General features: G+C 38.2%; 1 protein-coding gene across 2 annotated transcripts in view; it reads left to right on the forward strand.

Annotated features, from left to right (window-relative positions):
- VRK2 (vaccinia related kinase 2) overlaps nt 1-21,594 on the forward strand; it is a 50,311-nt gene that overhangs the window by 16,837 nt on the left and 11,880 nt on the right. For both annotated transcript variants that reach the window (XM_026064165.1, XM_026064164.1), the window contains exons 7-9: nt 8,135-8,267; nt 17,890-18,010; nt 21,285-21,343. In XM_026064165.1, coding sequence (XP_025919950.1) covers nt 8,135-8,267; nt 17,890-18,010; nt 21,285-21,343 — 313 coding nt within the window. The remainder of the gene's footprint in view (nt 1-8,134; nt 8,268-17,889; nt 18,011-21,284; nt 21,344-21,594) is intronic.

The raw sequence follows: 21,594 nt of genomic DNA on the forward strand, positions 1-21,594 counted from the left end.
TCCAGACACAGTTTGCACTGTACCTCAAAACATGTATGGTCTGTGGCTAGTGGTCTGTGGGAAGAGGGAATAAGGTCTTGCCAACACCACAGCAAAATGTGTTTATTTTAGCAGATCTGCATATGCCGTATGACTGAAATAAGCCTTCTCCTAGAATTGTTGACAGTGGAATGTTGTCTGCCACCATAGCTTTGATAACTGTTCTGTACCTGGGCTCTTTATGCTGTAGTTAAGGACCGTACTGGACAATATCCTCGCTCAAAGTCCCAGCATTCACAACTGGGCATGTATTTTGGACACATGATGTTGCATTTGTCTTGTCTTGGCCATTTTCATGTGCACGTCAATTTTGACATGGAAGTTGCTTCATTCTACTCCACGTGTTTCCTGTCCCTGCACCAGACTTCCTGATGTTGTGATGCCTTTTCTGCAGATCAGGAAGCTGTCTTTGTAACATGCTGACAAGCTGAATGTATTATGTATTTATCAAAACAGTATTTCTGGAAGCTGTATATGGCTATTGACTAGCTCTGACCAGATTTGTACCACCATTGACTAAGTATGGCAACAATATGGAATATCCTGTTTTGTATTCTCTTTACTGCTGTTGGCGACGCTATATTTTAATTTGGCGACCCTGTATTAAGCTCAGACAATTTATATATAACCTCAGACTCCGTTATTGCTACCAAATGCCTATGAAGTGTTTTGTCCTATTTTCTCTGTTAAAATAGAGGATGGCTGTATTACCTTGTTTTTTAAAATGATGGAGCTGGAAGGGTAAAGCGATTAAGCTAATTCCATAAATAATGAGCAGGAACATCTATCCAATGGCAAACTCCAACTCGGGAATAGAACACAGACTGGCAGGCCTCTAGCTGCAGTGGGAGTTAGCATAAAGAAACTGTGTGGCCTAACAATTTCTGTGGTGATTTTTTTGTTACAGGTTTTTGTGCTAGCGGGTTCTTCCTCTTTAGGGTTTAGATGTGTAAAAGAAAATAAGTTGGGAATGTGCTTTATTTGACATTCTTTAAAGAAGTGTTAGTTAAAAAAACCTTGTTTAAAAAAAAAAATGAAAATTCCAAAATACATTTCCCTATTCCAGAGACAGAAATCTATGTTCAAAAAGAATATGTACATTTATATTCAACTTCATGCTTGCTGTTTAGTGGCTGTTTATGCGTCCTATTATTTTATGTGCAAATTTGCCACTAACTTCTTGCAGTTTCAAGAAAGGATCATTTTTCTGTGCTAAGCTTTCTGCTGTTTTGCTGTCTCTTCTGTAAATTAACCTAGCAAACTTGCACCACAACCAATAAATACCATAGTCCCCTTTTTGAAATAATGTTTGAAATCCATATTGCTACCCCTTACCTTCTGTGGCAAGGCAGAGAAACAAATAAGCAAAGGTCCTGTCACTCTGTGACCTCCAAATGATGTTTAGAAATGGTTAGAAGATCAGAATCAACTGCCCTCAAAGAGCAGCTTGCTGCAGATCTATTCAATAGAAGGGAGCAAGGCCATTCAGTGAGTTACAGGTCAAAAGATCAATTCTCTAGTCAATATGTTTCTTAACATGGAACCAGCACAATGACTGACAGAAGAGGAGTGATGTACTGAGGGAAGTCCTCAGCCCATGAATCTAGGAGAGGCCTGAAAGCAAACTTGGAGCGATCAGATCTATAAATTACAGAACAAGTGAAGCACTGTCTCAGTGTTGTGGGGAGTTAAAGATAATTCAGTATATAACAGTAACTTTTTATATGACAAAGCGGAATGAGCATTATTGATATAGACCCTAAAAGAGAAATTTGAATCCATTAACCTCATTTAAATTGTGATAGTTTTAAAAGGGACAGCTTGTCATCAGACAAAAGCTTAAAATCGGAGTTTTTAGTACATGAAATAAGGTTTGGAAGAATGCCTCTTTGAAGCAGTTATCTTTTAGCATGTTTTTTAATGGATTATATGGGCAACATGCTTCAGTGTTGTGGACTCTTAAGACTGTATCAAAAGTTCTGTATTATTTGAGATATATATATATTTTTTAAGCTGTAAATTTAAAAAACAGATTTGCACCTGTGAGTTCTGATTTTGGTTTTAAGTGTTTCTTAGACACGATAGCTACAAATTAAAACTTGCAGATATAAATCTTAGATAGTCTTAACAGAAAAAGAAAAATAAGAATACAAAAATGTTTTAAAATACTAATTTTTAAGACCAGGTTGCTGTGGAACAGTACAAAAGCGGCAGAGCCCACACAGTAAGCACTCAGGAAAAAATACACTGAAAAGAATTCCAGCTTTAAACCATTATTCATTGTGAGATAAGTTCCACTTTTTTCTGTTTACATTTAAATAACCTTTATGTTGTGAAAAGGTAAACAATAGTTTGAATTTTTTGTGGTCAAGTAAAGAGTTGAAAAATCCTGTGGAAATTGACTTGGCCATTCCAAGATTATTCCTGTTCTTTGATCCAAGACAACAGATTTGCTCAAGAGGAGATGAGCTGAAGAATGAAAATCCTTTCTGTTCCCATTCGTGTGTTTTGGGAAGGATATAGTACATAGAGATATTGTACAGAAACAGTTGAGTTTTAACACATGAATGCTGGCTACTCTCCTGATCAGAGATACAGCTTCCCAATCAGATGCCCTTAATTTTCTTTCATCAGTCTTATTTCTACATTTGGCTAGAACTGCTTAGGCTGGTTTTGATTTCTTTTTGTGTTTATGATCCAAATACTTTGGAATTCAGTTGATTCCAGTATTGGGTTTGTTCCCTTCCTTCCTGTTGGCCTCAAAAGAACAAGAACGACACAGAGTGGAAACACATTGGTGGGAAAGAAAGGGAGAGCAGGGAGTCCAAATCGGGCATCTTGGAAGTGGCCTTAGACTTGGGCTGCAGTGATGGCTTGGCAACCTCATGGAACCATTTTGTAGCCAAGTAATCCTGTTTGAGTTTACAAAGGGGACTGTTTCCTGCATAGGATTTGAAAAGAAGTAGAGTTGAAATTAAGGATTGAGTGAAGCACTACTTCAGCGTTGCAGTGAGCCTGGTGTCCTCTTAGTGTAAGGTCTTTCAGAACATTTGAAAACACAGAGATACCATTAATGCTTCTTTCTCAAAAGTCCAGAAGAGATATAATCTACTGGATTTATTTCTTAGATTTGTTTAGGCTGAAGTTTGTACAGTACTCTAGATATTACAGTTCTCTTCTCTTCCGTGGGCTTTCTGCTCCAGTATTAGTCCAACCTGTGAGATGGTTTCACCCTGCATAGACTCAGTCCTCTGAGTCCACTTGATGCTTGACTTTTTTTCTTTTCATCTAAAACGTACAATAAACCCTGTTCCAGTCAAAATGTTGTTCTTCCATCTTTACCTGTTAAATTTTGGCAAGATTCAGACAAACTTAACAAAGAATTTAAACTTTTTATAACACAACACTTCACTTATGTTTTTATTAAGAATATTATTGCTTTGCCAGAACTTCTGTTTTCTTTATACGTATATTTTGTGATACTTATAACTTCTGCTTTCTTGATGCTCTTCTCTCCAAGAGTTTGTTGCTGAGAATGTTTCTCTCTTAATATTTCAAATGAGGTTTTCTCCATTCCTTTCTCAAATCTTTTGATTTTTCTTTTTTTTTCTTAGCATAGTAACATTTTTTTTTACCCTGCAAGACATTTTAATCTTTCCCTGTATTTTTTCCTAGAGTCTTGCTCCATTGCGTGTGTGTGTGTGTGACAGAGTGTAAAAGTGAGAAAGAACAACTACCCTTTGTCTCACTACATACCTTCTGCTTCAAATGGAACAGCCTTCTAGCTAATGAATACAGAAGTNAAAAAAAAAAAAAAAAAAAAAAAAAAAAAAAAAAAAAAAAAAAAGGCTGAAAAAGGTGGTCTAGTGGTCTAGCATCCCTTCACTGGCACAGACAATTTCTCCCCTTCTCTCCTTTGGTTAATCCACTCCTCCTCCTTCCTTGTCTTGCTTTCTTGGCTTTCTTGGTTTTGTGAAAGATGCTGTTTCTGTCCCAATCACTGTACTTTAAACTTCTTACCCCAAGACGTACTTCAGTCCTAAGACTTCCTTTAGCCTGTCTTTTTTGTAGAATAGTGTTCAAATTAAGTTGATAGCTCTATGGCCATTAGCAACCAATCTGCCTCTTATAAGTACAGATCTACTTAATTATTTACAGAGCATTGTGTAAGCTTAGTAATGGAACCAATTGGAAAGAAAATGTCCAAAGAAAATCTGGGTATCATTATTCTTTCAGTGATAAATCACCTGTTATATGTACTTCAAGATAAAGAAAATACCATGAGAATCCAAAGTAGCAGGCCCATGGCTTCCCAGATCAGTGCAGTTATAATATATATGTTGTAGGTGTTTTATATGTTTAGCAGATATTTAGCACTTCAGATATAAAGCACTGTGATGAGAGAATCATGCACAAAAAAGACCAGAGGACTGCTAAATACTACAACTGCTTGCTTGTGCAGATAGATAGTTATTTGTGCCTATATGGCTGTTTGAGAAAGATAGACACATTCATGTTTGCATGAAATTGAGTGCTAAGACTTTGGAAATCTGGCTCATAATCTATAATAAAATCTATTAATAACAGACCATGCTAAGCACTGCTGAGTCTAGTGCAAACTGAGATATGTTTCTAAAAACCATGCTTTTTTTAAAAACAAAACCTGAATAAAATCAGCCAGATTAAAATAAGTAAGTGGGGGGGAGGCAGGAGTGTATAAAAGCTAAAACCAGTTGTTCTAGGCTAATGTTGTTGTTGTACCTTCTGATCCTTGGTATCATTTCTTTTGTTTGAAAGTTCTTGCATATCTTATTCTGCCTCTCTGTTGTCTTGCCTTGTTTCTGCTCTGTTCTTATTATACCGAGTGTGCAGATGATATGGAAGCACTTGCTAACACTGTAACTTCAGTATTTTTGTTGTTCTTTAATGTTCAGCTTCTTTTCCCCCCTCCCTGTCCTCTTTAAAAAAACAAACTAAATTACTGAACTACCCCTACCTGCCATGTTCTCAGTGAGTTTGGAAGAAGGGCACACCGTGTTGCATTATCAAATAAAAGTGACAACTAGCTATGAAGAGCTATGTATTTTATGATGAAAGTTGTATAATTAGAACAGATTAAATCAAGAAAAGGAAATTTAGATTAGCGTAGTCCTTCTGATAATGGTGGTGGCAAAGTTGTAACAGTGCACTGCTGGTTTTGTACGAGCGGAAGGGGACTGATTTTGTTGGTCCAACACTAATGACCAACTTCTAGAACAAACAGTGCTACAGTCATACGTGTTCTTGTTTATTGCATTTGTGTGGCTTAAGATGTCATTGCTGCTTGGTTTTCAAGTTGTGCCTCTTCTGGTCAAGGCAGAATAACCTAAAGCTACTTTTCACTTTCAGAAGGTTTTTTTCAGTATAAATTTAAAACAGCTCTGCTGAACTGCTGCTGAAAGTATTTTAAGCAAATCTGTTGCTTCAAAATGATTTAGGAGTACACAGTTACCATCTTACAGATAAGACACAGTAACTTATTTGCGTGGTTCAAATTTGGCTGACATATATTTGAGATTACTCTCTAGATACCCCATTAAGATGCTTCTGAAGACCACCAAGGCTGGGCTGTCATATGGGAACAGTCTATTGCATTTGTTAGCATTTCCAGCCCAGATGGAACTAGAGAGCTGGCAGAGATGTTTCTTTCTTGTTTTCTCTTTAATGGTTAAATTCTCATTTTAGTATAAGATATAGCCTGAATATTTAAAGGTTGAAGTCCATTCCAGCCAACTGTACATGCCAGACATCTACAGTCAAGCAAAATCCAAAATTTATTGCTTAGCCAGGGAAGAGTACACCTTCTAGCCTCCTCACGTCTTCCCAGCCCGCAGAGGATGTAGAAGACTCACAAAACTTGATATTAGGGTAGCTCAGATTAGTTCTAACACTGACTGTGGGCTCAATTAGGACAGTTACCAGAGCATCAGGAATACGCCAGAGAATGAATGCAGGAGAAAATCAAATCAGGGAACCCAGCAAAGTTTATGCCTTGTCCCAGATTTTCTAAACGTGCCTACAGTCTTTAATCTTGTCTCACAGTTTGTATAGTCTGTCAGGTGAAAAACATCATCAGTAATCTTAAAAGCCATCACCCTGCAGGAAGTGAGTGCTGCATCCCAGCTTACACACTCCAAATAAGCACAGATCCTGCAGCAGAAACAGTAAAACCAAGAGACCAGCCATCCCAGGATTTGAAGCTGCCTGAAGCACAAACAGGAATCAGTAATTCAACAAAATGTGCTACAAAATAATGCGTTAAGTTTTCTTGAGGGTTTTTGTTTGTTTGTTTGTTTTTCTTCTGCTGAGGGTGATACAATTAAATTAAAAGTGAGTGCCAGAAGAGTTTATTGTAGACTTTTATAGGATAAGCTATTTCTTAGCTAAAGAGGAAACAAAAACTAAGCTTAGAATAAGAAAAAGAGTTTTCTTTATAACATAATGTGATTTACTAGAAATGATCTCTGTATGACTTCCAATGGTCTAATTTCTTCCCCAGAGATCAGTTCCATTGGCAATATAATAGCAGTCATAGATTTTTTTTTTTTAAGTGAAAAATACCATACTTGAAATATTTCTAAAAAGCAATTACCTAACGTGAGAACTGGTCAATGTAAGGGGGCAAAGGCCAGGTGGGAGTGTGAAAATGAGAGTGAGAAAATAACCTATGGGATATTATGGGGTGGACAGATTGTGATTAAATTCCAGCTGCTTTCAACAAGTTGCTGCTTGTCAGCTGCCCTGCAGTAGTTAGCCATGTGCATGTATTAAGTCCACCCTAGCTGGAAGGTGGAACATGTTAATCTGAACTTCATACAGTGGACTTGTGCCCTTAATTTAAAACATGCGAATGGCAGAATTGACATGGATGAGGAGTTAGTGCCCTGTGCCTGTAGAAAAGCAGAGGCATAGGAGTCAGGTGACATGTTCAGGGCTGTCTTGATGGGCAGCAGAAGAGCAGGAAGTAAAATTCAGTTCTCTTGAGCTGCTCTGCTTTCTGCTTTAAATACCATGAAAGTGAGCCTGACTGTAAGTTTAGTCTGTTAATACTTATTTTCATGACAAAGTGCTAAGAATATGCAAGCACATCTCCCAGATATGACATTCAGAACTATGGGATTTTCCTCCTCTCTTTCTGGTTACTTGGGCAGCTGTAGTGAAGCATCTTGGAAAAGATGACCTATCCCAGGATGTGAAGATAAATGTGGCAGTGCATGAACTTGATGTGGCACACACAGTGGGGGTCCATTTTTTTTCTCTTAAGCTGATTTAATTCTGTGGGTTTGTTTCAGAGTAACTTAGTGTGCAGTTTGACTCTCTGCCTTTTTTAAAATTCTTTTTGAATTTCAGAAGGGAATTTAAAATTTTGAATTTGGGGTGATTTACTGAGATTGCCTTCTGGGTTTGGAGCATGGTGGGCAGGGAGCTGGTCTGTTTTGTTTTGTTTTATCTTACATGCTCTGTTTAAGTAACTGTTGCCAGTGTGAAGTTACTGGCAGTGACATTCATAAAGATGAGTCTACAGCCCGGCTAGTGCCCAGCAGCCCTGCAGTCACGTTCCTTGTTTGCCCTGGAGTTCTGTGTTCTAGGGAAAGCTGCTGCCTCTCACACTTCCTCTGTGGCTTTTACATTGTGCCATTACTATGAAATGGTATGGCTGCAATTGCTGGAAGATTTGAATGGGGGTGAGGTGTGCGTGTTTTTAGTAAGGAGAGGAAGGGGTCCCATAAGCAACATGAGGATACATAAAAGGCATATTGCCATTTATGATATCTAGATGCCCACCTGGAGAGGAGAGAGCTTAGGAAAAAAATAAGACGACTGAAATTCTACCCGACTCCGAAATAAGATAAGAGTATGGTAGTGGAAGGACTTAATTGGGGAGGGCAGCTGTTACAGCACCCGGTTGTGCATATTTTATCCTGAGGCACCATTTGGTTTAATAAAATTTAGATCCAAGGCTGTCCTTAACCTATCAGTTTCTTAAGGCTTAATTATAAAGGTTGTACTTTCAAAGGACAAAAGCATTATTCATTTGTCTGTTCATGTCTTCCAGGTTTATCTTGCAGATTATGGACTTTCCTACAGATATTGTCCCAATGGGAACCACAAACAGTATCAAGAAAATCCTAGGAAGGGCCATAATGGGACAATAGAGTTTACCAGCTTAGATGCCCACAAGGGAGTAGGTAGGTTTCTTTTTTCTTTTTTTTATTATTTTATTTCAGAGGAGTGATTACAGAATGAGTAATCAGGCTGTGTGAGCTGATGTATACAACAGAAGCAGTCTTGGGAATTGCTCAGAGTTGATCCGACCCTTGTGCGGTGACCTCTTCTTCTACCTAGGAACATTTCTTTGGTGCTGGTGAGGGGAGCGTGATTAAAACTGAAAGGCTACTGCATGTATGGTACTGGAAGATAGACCAAGATGCCTTAAGAGAAGCTTGCCATTAAACTTGATTGATTTGTGCTGGGAGTACTGGTTTGTATTTGCTGTACTCTACAGAGACTGAGGCAATATCTGTTACTGTTGCATTGCCAAGGAAAAATGTTTCAAGTCTGTGAAGAGGCCTTTATGGAGATCTGTATCTGAGTGTCACCATCCGTGTTATCGGAGGATATTTCAAGATGACATTCCTTCTGCAAGGAGAAAACCTCTTTTGAAGCCATAAAGTGTTAACTTTTGAAATCTTTTTCCAGTAGCCTTTCATATATCTTACTTATTTAAACTCACTTTGATGGTATTGGAAACACATTTGCAGGTAAATTACATACATAGTCCTTTTATTGGATATTGATTATACTGCCTTGCATTCCAAGGCAGACTTAATTCAACAATTCCCTAATTAGTTAAAGTCATAACCTATGTCTTGTATTCATTTACCATTAATTAAACCTTAGCTGTTTATTACACTGCAGTCCAAATCCAATAGCAGACCCATAGAGCCATGGAAAAGGGAATGGGAGGTCAATATCGAAAATATATGGTGCAAAGTCCCACTGATGGCTGCATTGTTCACAATCAATATGGTCAATGCAACACAACTTTCTTAGTTGCTATGTCAGCAAGACAAAAAGTCAATTCTAATGTTATGTTAGTGAAAAAATGGTGATTATTGAAAAACTTTGACTCTTAATTCGAAACAGTGTTTTTGTTAACTTTTCTTTATCCTTACCTCCCCTCCCCCCCAAGATCTTCTAAAACAAAAGGAATGGGTTTATGTTGCCAGTTTTGCTAAGATCACTGTGTCACAAGTGATAACTACAGAAATTTGTGCTTGTTAATAGCTGCTGAACTGTTACCTTAAACTAATACTTTCTAACGAGTTTTAGTTGGCACAAACAACTGTATATTATTGCTTTTTCTATTAAAAGGACCATTGACCATGTAATGTAGAGGGTCTTGATAATTTGCCGGCGCTGTTAAAACCTGCAGTCGTTTAACTCTGGTCATTAGGAAAAATGAAATAAGACTGTCAAGTATTTGCCGCTAAGACAGTTGCATGATTTCACCTGCTAAAAAATATTTTGTGGTGAAGAGGGCATCTGTTTCAGCCTCTTCTAGATCACCCAAGCATATAGTGCATTTTCTGGAGATCTGACTCTGGCTGTTTTTCCTGGTAGCGTGAGACATGTGGCTAAGTACTAGTATTTTATGTGGATGCTTTTGGAAGAATAGCTAGAGTTTGGTGTATTTGGGATTCAGCAGTTGGATAGACATAGCAATTAATTTGCCTAGTGGACATGTAGCAGGTATGTGTGCATACAAGTGTGAGTGAAGCAGCTGTCTTTAGCAAACTATGGGTTAGATTACCTCCTCAAGTGGCTGAAGTCATGGTTGAATTGGTGAAAAGTGGAGGATTCTAGAAAAGAAAATATTCAGAAAGGTAGCTTGAGTGACTTTACCCCAATCTCAGAACTAAGAAACTTTATGCTTGTTAATAGTTGCAGAGAGAAAATCTCCAAATTTTCTGTTGCTCCCGACAGAAAGGCCTGCAGAACATGGTGTGAAATCTGGCATGTTGCAGAGAATCCAAAGTATTCACGCTGAATGCCTCGGCTCCAGCTCCAGCTTTGTAACAGCCTGAATCCATTAAGGTCAAATTACCAGAGTTTCCCATTTGCAGCAGGTCTCTCAACATCCCAGGGAAAATGTGCATCTGCATTAACTCTGTGAGATTCTGCAGGTCTAGACGGCAAAACGCAGCGACTGTTTTCCTTCATCTTTTGTTGCGAGGTGTAGAGTTGTAGAGATGTTTAAGGACATTAGGGCACTGCAAGTTTTCCAACAGTTGGGGCAAAGGTCTTTGCTCAACAGTCTCTTGAACTCTCAGTTCATGATTGATTCTCTCAGCAGTCTGTCACCTACAAAGTGAAATGGGGTGCTCTTCTAAAAAGTATTTAAAGACTGCATTGACAACCTTAATTCTAGTGTTACTCAATTTTTCAGGGTGGAATAATTTTTATTTTAATGTTCTTTGAATATAATTTAATCTTTAAAAGTCATTTTACATAGATGAGATTCTTTCCAGAGGGCTTTTCTTGAGTGTATATAGTGACATAAATGTCTCAACCCTCAAAATCCCTGAATAGTACCATTTGTTGTATTGAGCTAGACACACAGGAACACTGTGACTTGCTTTGCTTTCTATTTATAAAGTAGCTATCTGAATATATAGTGATTTGAGATTCATGCTGAAATTTAAAACCAAGTTATGAATTTGTTGCTTTCCAAAGTGCTTCTTGGTGATGCTTGAAGCTGATAACCTCCTTCCATAAAGCCAATCAAATGCAATCACTTCCCACTAATTTAAATCAACACTGGTGTTTCACCAGTTAAACTGTGAGATTAACCCCGCTGCATACCTGTTCATTCCCCAAGCTCTCTGTGGAGCTCATCAGTTGTAGAGGCTACACAGTCCACTGAGATCCAGGACAGTTCCTCGCATGGACACTGCGTGGCAACACTCAGTGGTAGAATTGGTGGTCTGCATTCTTCTGGCAGTCTCTGGTAAGGGCTGAGTTGGACGTGCCATTCTTACGGCAGCTGATTGCGAATCAGCGTCTTCAAACAAGTTAGCTTAATGTATGCTGATGGCAACTGATGGTCCTGGTGGTTTGGACTTTGTGCCAGAACTGTAGAGGAATTCTCCCTGAATTAGGAGAGGCTGGGAGCAGCTGCCCTGCCTTATGTCTCGGCTCTTCATGCTGTTTTTGTTTCAGTTTTCTACGTTTTGCACAATCCACTTGCATTCTGTCCAGTGCGTGTGGGCTCTGAAGGCTGCGATAGTGCTTCTTGGAGGCTTCCAGACTTGTCAAGTATTCAACACGATCTCAGTTACATCCCCTATCTATATCCAACGTTAACTTTGAACCAAGTCATGGACCAAGTCAAGGCTTTGCCACCGGATCTGGCCACACCATCAGCTTTCTTGTATTCTGTGGCTGGATTTCTTTGCAGCCTAACCTGTGGCCAGTAAGGGGCACTGAACAAGGTAACATTCTACAGGGCATTTTTAACTAAAACTCATTTTACTTTGATGCAAATTCCATATGACGCACAACTTCATTGTTAGTTTTAACATAGCATTCGAGGGGGAGAGTATAATCTCATATTCATTTTTAAAGACCATACTGTATAAACAGTATTACATTTTTGCTTGTTGCTTGATAATTAAAGAGAATTATATCCTCAACCAATATACATTTAAAAAATTGTTACAGTGTGAAAAAGTAATATTTGGATCAATGCATTTTATGGATTTTTGTAGATTTTCTACTCACTGAGGCATGCAGTCAATACCTAATTTCTCTGGAGATACACTGCGCTTAACATATTGAGGTTTTTTTAAATACTCTAGTCCTGTGCTTTGAGTGCATAAAACCAGTTTTAATTTGCTATCATTGATGAACATAAGAGTATGAACTATCTGTCTTGAATTCCCTCCAACACATCTTTTTGTTTGCTATATGTTTCAAGATAATTCTCCTTTTCCTTTTAACAAACATATTTCTTAATAACTGCTAGCAGTTTGGTTGTCTGTTGCATTGGATAGTGAACTTACCTAAATTCTTGCAAAACTGACACACACAGCTAGAATAACAAAAGCTACTTTAGGTAGTAGGGGTGATTTTGGGCAGGCTTAGGGGTACATAGAGCATATGACAGTTTGCATCAGGTTATTGCTTTTTTTTTTTTTTTTTGTAGTTAGTGAAATCAGTTTGCGAGGAAATTTATTCACTGAGCAAAAGTTTGTGTTTTGTTTTTGGGGATTTTTTTGTTTTTTTTTCTTATGCCCTGTTTTCAGGCAAGATAGTTACATTTGTCTTTGATGCAACCTATTGGTGAGTGCTTTGTGCCCTTAGCACTGGGCTGTTGCAGTATGTGCTCCATGAGGTCGGTCCGGGTGCTTACACACAGCGTTTGTACAGCGCAGTGCAGGCATCGGCCTGATCGTAGGGAGAGCTCTGCGGTTTCTGTTCTCATTTTCCCTGCTGCTCTAACAGAACCATTACCTTTTGACATTAAAAACATAGCTCAATGCTTGTCCATTTTACTGTTTCTTTTACTTGCAGGGGTTCACTAGAATATATGCAGGGTTCGTTTTGTGAGGAAGGATGTGCAGGAATATTAACACCTACGCCTGGAAATAGATTCTTTCTGAACCTGCATCTCTTCCAGAGCATTTCAGCTCTAAATGGCTCTGGATCTAGAGTTATAGTTGGAGTTTGTCCATGTATATTTAGTAGTCAGAGGGAGCCTGTTGTGGTTTTTTTTGTTGGTCAAATGAATTATAGATCTGCTGCAGTTTGGTATGTGTTTCCCAAAGACTGTACGCAGGACAAATTGTAAATCAAAAAATAAAAGGAGAGTATAATGTGTGTCATGAAAAATGGGCAGAACTTTGCAGTGCAAAATAAATAAAAAGATGTTTTAGTTTTTGAATGTTGGATAGATTGGAAATATGTACCCAGGAGAAGAGGGAGCAGAAGGTTATAGTAAGTGAAAGGAGAGTCAGGCTTTGGCAAGGAGAAGGAAGAAGATCAAACAGGTTCTTAAAAACTTCTCTGTAAGTTTATTCTGTCCTGCTGAGAATGGGCAGAAGTAGCTAAAATACAATAATGAGCATCACATCTTTCCAGCACAACTGATGAGCGTGGCATGGAATTGGCTGTTTTCTTTAATTTTGGCTTCTCATTTTCTAAACCAGAAATTCCAAGTTAGTGAACCTGATAGCTACTTGTCAGCACCTTCTTGTCAGCCCCTTGAGAAGAGCACACGTGCACAGAGTTCGGAGGTGAGGCTATTGCGATTGTCCCGTACAGCTGTGGTGTTTTGAAGAGGTTTGAGGATCACAGTTTGGGAACTTGCAGCCTGTAAGACCTGCTGGCTTGCAGTATGCTCATAAGTTAGGACAGAGGCAGGAATGTTGCAGCTTCTGTGACTTGTGAGGTGACTTATGTGACTCCTGGGCATCCCATGACTGGACATTGCTGAGGTGTGGGCTCCTGGCCAGCCTTGATCTTGCCCTTGAAAAGACATGAGCCCGCAGGATTATGAGGCTGATACTGTTGGAGCAGCACCTCCGCGACCACATGGTGCAGCCTGCAGGGAGGTAATGGAGCTGCTGGGGAGTCCCTGTTACTCCCTGTTACGCAGAGTCCCTGCGGATGAGTTCAGGAACTCTTCCCAGGTATGCTGTATGTTTTATGCCTATCAGCCATGTAAAGAGTTGTGTGTGTAGCTTCAGGATTCAAGTTTGGGGCATTGGCCACAGTTGACGTAGGAGAAGTTGCTCATTGCCATGCCCAGGGTTGAATTCTCTGGAAGAGCTGTCATGCAAACATGCTTTTGGAACTGTTTTTTTTCTTTCCAGCATCCCATGACTGATGGTGGTTATTACGCAGCGAGTACATTAGCAAACAAAGTGCCATACTAATGATGCAGAAGTATATAGGGGGAAAGGAGAAATTGTTCCTGGCCCCTGCAAGCAATTGTCCTTGAGACTGTATGAATCTGTATAGAATGGCCTACAAGTATTAAAATTTATCTGACTTCTTTTCTCCCTTTAACCATCCACTATATTCAGTTATTTACTATCCCGCTGCAGTGAATTCCTCAGATTGACCAGGACCTGGGGGAAGAAATACTTCATTGTTTGCTTTTCTGATCTCTTCCTTCCTCCTGCCCCTAATACAGGCACCGATTTTGACAAATTCTTGTGTTTGTCTGGTTTTATCTTCTCAACCCTGAGTTAAAAAGCTCTGTCGCTTTTAGTTCATTGTAGATTAAAACACTGTGATGATTCATTTTGGACATAATTATACTTCTCCATGGTCATGTTAACAGTCTTTTTTTTTTTTTTATGGGCTTTTGAATTAATGGTTATGGTATATGAGTTATATTTGTTTGCGAATTAATATGAATTTGTATGCTGATAATGACATTAGGAATTGGAGGTTCCACTGCATGTAAACACAATAGAAGCAACTAAAATGATCATTTCTATGAAAAGTTTCCAATCTAAAGAAACAGCAGTGGGGAAATTATAGTGTAACAGTACTAATTAAAAATAATAGAAAAACATTTCATCTCTGTCGCTCATTACCTTCCCAGATCTTTACAAAGGGCTTGAGAAAGTTGGCTTAATAAGGGCCATAGAGGAAAACTCTTGTTTTTATATGGCTTGAAGATGAGTTTTGTAGAGCATTGTAGTGTTGAGAGCTTAGAGTGGCTGATGTGATATCATTTATGTTCTATTTTGAAATAGTAATCTGAATTTATATTAGAACTCAGCAAACTGCCAAATCTGGTATACAGAGAGACATAATATATTCTCTTCTCAGTGTGAATTCCTTCAGTTACATTATTCTGAGTTATTGTTCAACCCTATGCCTGCATGTTGAGTATATATGTTTGTGTTGTATATAAAACTTCTTATGGTCTGACTCTGATTTCATTGACATGGTTGTTAATTCATTAACTTCCGTGGAGTTGTTCCTGATTTATCTTTGCAGGAGTGAGTACAGAATCAGGCCTTAAATCTTCAAGTAAAAAAGTTAAACTATAAAAATACTGTAAAATAAAATATCACCAACGTGGTCCCATTAAATAGTATTTCATGAGAGACTAAAATAAAAAAAAAAAAAAAAATCCTGATGAATAGGAAAGTAGAAATCAGATATCTACTTAAAAAAAAAAGTATTTAAATATTTTAAATAAAAGAGAATTTGATTTAAATAAGTATTATTTTGAATATATACTCCTATAATAGTGACAGGTTATCAAGTGGAATTGTTTTGTTATTGTGTGGCTATCGCATTTAAAATGAGGCCAGACTGTGTTCTTGCAGTTCATGTTTATCGAGAACTCTTGTAATCTCAAATTGTATTAGCAGACTTTTTTTCAAATAAAAATACAGTTGAAATAAAAGTATTAGGATTTAATATGGGATGAAAATCTATTCCATTGTTCATAGATCATATTAATTCATTAAATATTAGTTAGTTAGTTTGTTTATTTATTTGCAAGGATCAAAATTATTTAAAAAGTTGAGGAAGCTAGCACCTCTCATACTGAACCAAGAAAGCAGCAGGGAGAAAGCTAGTATAGTCAAATAATCAAATGTTGACACTTTCATGTGGATCTATGAAAAACACATGTAAATCTCTTTATGTAGTAAACATTTTGGGGGATCTGATAGATAAAGTGATACGGGAATTTACCATCTCTTTGTAAAACACGTTGCCTTTGTTTTTAGTGAGGTATGGCTTCGTTACGTGTATTACTATTTATTTATTTATTGTCTTCAGCTGACTACTATGGCATTAGGAACGCATTAGTAAAGTCTTACTTGCACGTGTTCCTGACGTAGTAGTCAGGAAATGGACAAAAGATCTAAATGTGAATTAGAAGGTAGTTAGACATGGCCAAACTAAGTAAACTTTACTCTCTGGGGACTCTTTCATCAGCCAACCAGTTATCTTAGGCTGGCTTCTGAAATCTAATTGACTTACTGTTATTTACAGCCTCATATCAATTACTCCCTCAGTGAAAAAAAGTGGTCCAGTGTAATTTTGATAATTTTTTTCAAAAGGCCACTTTGTATGTAGCCCATCCTAGACAAACAGGTGCCAGAAAAGCGTTTTGTGAAAATTAGAGGATCTGCAATCAAAAATGCTGGCTTATATGGTTCTAATCTGGAATTGCCATAATGGAAAAAGGAGTTGTGAACACATGTGTATGAATAGAATTGTTCCACAGTTAACAGGAGATTTATGACTGGAGAAATTGCTACAGAGCAGCAAGTGGTAGAGATTGTGTTTTTATTTTAATATGAGAGCCAAGTCTTGCATTAGGACATTGTTGAATCTAGTGCAGAAAATAAATGACACCCAGGGGATGGTGTAGCATTCTGTTAGATTGAAGGGCCTTTAATAATCCGATAGCCTAATAGCAGTTAAGATAGAGAATGTGTAAGAACTAATCTTGTCTTCTGCTTTTATAGTAATGTGTGTACGGTAACAAGAAACAGTTATGATATGTTGGCACTGTAGCTTTTAGCGGATGACTTCTTAAATTAAACGGTAAGTTTGCTGAGTGACTTTCTGGAATTTATTTAATGAAGATCCATAAAATATGATATCTGTTTACATCTGGATTAACAGCACTATGCCCTACTACTAGTCTGTACTCTAGCAAAAAAGTACCAAACAAATCTGAAATCTTCTTTCATTCTTGGAGAGCTCAAATTCATTTTGGGAAAGTATAAATTTAATTTTTATGTCTATTGTATTTTAATCATGATTAACAGTTTCTATATTAGCATATTCTATATTGTCCTGTCTCACAAACTATAGGCTGTAAGTCAACTCTGCGCAAAGAAATATTGCAGCAATTGGGTGTGTTTTATTTTTTTAAGTTTGTTTTACTCTGAGCAGCAATAAGCAATAGTAATTCTATTAGTATTGTACTTTTTTTTTTTCTTGTAGAAGTCAATCTATAGATTAACTTAAGTCATCTGTTTTTCTGTACAGGAGATAGTTGGGCATGGCATTAATTTTTGATAGTATTATTTCTATTGTGTTCTATAGTCAGTATATCTGTTTGGGCTGTTCAGGAGGAGAGTAAGTTGTTTCTGAAATAACTTCTTTTCTGGAAACAGTAGTGGTAAGTTTACCTAGGACTTGCTAAACAGCAAGTGTATTTTAACCTGTGCTACAACTCTGTCTAAACAAACTCTTCATGGCGCTTGTAAGCAGACAACTTTGGTGTGTAAATGTACACTAGATGGCAGTTTTGTCATATCTTCCAAGTTCAAACAGCTCTGTAGTAGAACAGGAAAGGCCATCAGTGTTTAGTCTGCACTCACAGGGTCCCTGCATGACCAATGTGGACCCCATGGACTTCCTGGAACATGTGTTAGCAATTTAGCAGCAGACATTTATTTCTTTGTTTTACTGCTTGGCTCTTTGAGAAAGTGTTGGTACTCAGTTATGGGCTGTCTGGATCATGTCAGAGGCCATGGGGATCAAGTCCATGTGACAGGCCAGACTGAGGAAGGATGAAGCTGGAGGAGGTGAGGAAACTGACCCTTACTTCAACAGTAACAAGTCACTGCCTGTCTGTGGACTGTGGCCAAAAGCCTGGGCGTTTTAGGTCTAATACAGCTGAACAAACAAAACACTTTGCCCATTTGGCTTTTTCATATTTCATCAACAGTAGTTCAATCAAAGTCTTTTCTGTTTGCTAAGAATTGGTTCTTATTCTTCATCTTTTTTTCTCCCTTTCCCCTCCCTCTTCTGTTTTAGCCCCATCTAGACGAGGTGACCTTGAAATCCTTGGCTACTGCATGCTGCAGTGGTTATGTGGGAAACTACCCTGGGAGCAGAACCTGAAGGACCCTGTGGCTGTCCAGACTGCGAAAACAAAGTAAAAATAAAACAACACACACATGCACACACCTATAACATACTCTATCATTTACCAAAAGAGATCCGAAATGGAATTTCAAAGACAGCTCACATCCTGTAGGATATCACCTCACATGAAAGCTAAAACAATTTTCCTTAATTAAGAGAGATGTTAGAAGCTGTTAAAGATGCAAACTCTGTATGCATCTATACCGTTTTGCACATGTTTATGTATGTACTGCTGTGGAGATGTGATGATAAATGCACAATACACAGTCATTTCCTCCACTACATATCTTTTAATACTCTTTTTTTTTAAAGAAACAATGTTTGTGAACAAGAGTATGCCTGATACTGTGCATGTGGAAGGACATTATAGACTTCCATTAAACTTCATGGGTGCTTGGTAGAGACCATGGTACAAAAGTCCCTTGAAAGTTTTCTTTCACATGTGCATTTAATTTATTTACCTTTCTATTTGATACCTATTTTTCAGATGTTTTCATGTAGGTTTTTTAATGCCATATAAGCTGACTGCCGTTATAAACATTTAAATACCAAAATAATAAAGAACTTGCTTAGAATCTTTTCTTTTTCCCAGCATGACTCATTAGAGCTTGCTAAAGCAACAGAGTGTATTAGTGTTTTCTTTCACTGCTTTCACAGTTGGGACTTGAGAGAGTTAATTGCATGTGGTACAGTGTAGCCTGTAGAAGGATATACAGAAGAGTAGTTATCCATAAATGTAACATCACAATTGGAGAAAGCAGCAAACTTTTAAGTAGGGCAAGTCACAACAGAGGTACACAATAGGGATAGCTGATCCACAGAAATCAATCTGCAAATTCAGTGTGGCATCGGCTCTCAACAGAGAAAAAGGTTAGCCTGCAGACTGTGGATAATACAGATTGCATCTGTAAATGTTGACATCGTATGTTATGTTTAATATTTCTCCTTTAGAAGTTCTGATCATTACACAACCCCCTGCAAGGTAACACTTATACAATTCAATGTTAAATCAATTTAATCAATCAAGCTGCTTCACTAATTCTTCCCTTGCAGTTAACCCTTATATTGCTCGTATTTCCAGAAAGCCAACTAAAGAGATGATTAGGAGGAAATGCACAGAAAGTGATACAGATTCCATTTAGCAGAAATATCCTCTTAGCATAATAAATTATGTTCCTTGGCATTAGATGATTTGCCCAGGTCATTCCCTTTTACTTAACCTGATTTTTCTGTGCCTATACTGTTTTAGAAGGCCAGAAGCAGGTGTCAGGATACATGTACATAGCCAGTTGCTTGCAAGTGGGTAAGTACATTACCAGCACAGGCAGGTCCCTTCTAAGCACTCCAGTCCTTTGCTGTGGAGACTGTACGATTGTGATGAGGAAGGGACTAGGACAGCTGGAAGGTGGAGTGCAGTTGAAAAGCAGAAGCCAGAACGGGACCTCCAATTCTGTTGTTTACCATTTACCTCTCCTCCTTCCCCTATGATTTCTTAAGTCATTCTTTCTAGATGAAACTAGAAGCACTCGGGTGTTGAGGCAACTGTACTAAAGCATTGGGCATTGGAAAGGCAATATTTAAGGATTTCTGCTGGTAAACTTGATTTCAGAAGTTCTCATGTCGTTCCATAATTGGAGGGGATGCTCCATTTGAGTTAGGATTTTCAATTTTGGGAAAATGAAATACATTTAAATGTACACATTTTCCCTTAATTTAGCTTGGATTCTATTTCTGAGGCTAAAAAACAACTCCTGGTCAGACCAAAGGTCCATGTAGCCTAATACCCTGTTTTGGGGAACGGTCAAGAGTGGAAGGTCTTGAGAAGAATACAAGAGGAGCTCAATTACCCTTCTCATAAACCATGTGATTATTGCAATATTTGAGATTACTTTTGTGTTTATTATATGGGAAAATGAAATCACTGTAGTATAAAGATGTACATTCCAAGTAACTACATGTTAAATAATCCCATTCCCCTTTGCACTTGTTACAAAATACAAAAACTGCATAGGGGGCTTTACAGGGTATTTTTCATGGACCCAAACTTTGCGGTGTCCCTCAGTTACCACAAAAGTAGGTCTTGGGACAAGGCATACTCAGTGGACTTGATTCTGCATATTTCTCCTGTTGGCAGAACTTGGCTGAAATTAAGGTGTGGATGAAGCCAGTGTGTACCAAACGAATTAAATTGAAATGGCTGGCTAACCAGGTTATGGAATCGAAGGCTATTAGCTTAGGTCCTCCAATTTTATGCATTTGAGAACACATCCTGTTACTGGTGGATGGAGCTTTATGATTCCTTTAAACAAGGAAAACGTGGGATTTTGAGTCTAAATAGTAAGTGGGAGGAGGAGAAAAAACTCTGTACATTTGTATACTTCTACAGCTGTGCAAAACACAAAGCAGATACTCTCGTGCGTTCTTTGCCTCATAAAAATGTAGATACATTTAGACCACAAATAATACTTCAGTAATGTTGCATCTTCAAAAAAATGAAGACCTATGGTGCCACAGTGACACTACGTAACTTAAGTTGTATCCTATAATTGTGTTAACAGCTAGACTGAACTAAGAGATTTCATTCCCTCAGAGCAAGGGGGCTTGTGCTGCTGCAGGATCCTACATGTGCTAGAAAAGCACTGCAATTCACATCTGCTCTAAGATGAGAGGTACCGTTACTTCATCTGTTTTTTAGGACATGTTTTTTTCTGAGCTGCAGTGTACTGGGCTATCTCTGGTTTTGAACAGATAGAAAGTAGATCTGTGGTCCTGCATCTTCAGTTTATAAAGCTGGATTTGTGGCTGCTTAACCTCCCTCTCTCCCTTTCTCCCTGCCTTGCCTGTTTGTAATATTGACAGCCATCACCCAGCTGCTCATGAGCAATATGGCAGAAAGAATCTGATGTTAAATGACTACTAGGCAGACCAGAACCGCTTCTTAAATTTCAAAAAGCAAATATTAATCATTAAGCTGAAACCAGAACAAGCAATTTAAGCTCAAAGGGTTTTTTTTCTTTCTAGAAAACTTAAAACATCTGCAAAGAAAAACTTAATGCAAGTCTAGCTGTAAGTCTAGTCTTGCTGAAATCAGCAGCCTCCAAAGAGTTAAAAATATAGCTGGTAAGAGGAGACTTTTTTAAAAAAAAAAAGCAGTACTGTGAATCATTAGCTATCCCGGAGGTCCACTCCCTTTGGAATTGAGACTTGCTGTCTTCCCAGATCCCAAATGAAGGATCACCTGCTCCAGAACCACATTAAACTGCTGCATTCTCATGTTGTTTCAGACTTATGGATGAGCTCCCGCATTCAGTGACGGAATGGGATTCTTCTGGAAGCAAATGCAGTAAGTGTGCTTACAGTATGTACCATATAGCTCTTTAGTCTGCTATGAAAAATATTTAAATGCCTTACTCTGTTTTGGGGGAGCAGAAGAACAGTAAAAGTATTACAAAATTAACCAAGCCTTCTGTTAAAATAATGAACTTAATCACCAAGTCCTGCACCCTAAGGCAAATGGCCTGAGTCCATGCAGTATTACTGGGCTCTGATCTTAGGGCAAACCATAGTGTGCAAGCAGAAGTCATCCTTATGGGA

This window comes from Apteryx rowi, unplaced genomic scaffold, assembly GCF_003343035.1.
Source record: "Apteryx rowi isolate R43461 unplaced genomic scaffold, aptRow1 scaffold_21, whole genome shotgun sequence".
Lineage (NCBI taxonomy): Eukaryota > Metazoa > Chordata > Aves > Apterygiformes > Apterygidae > Apteryx > Apteryx rowi.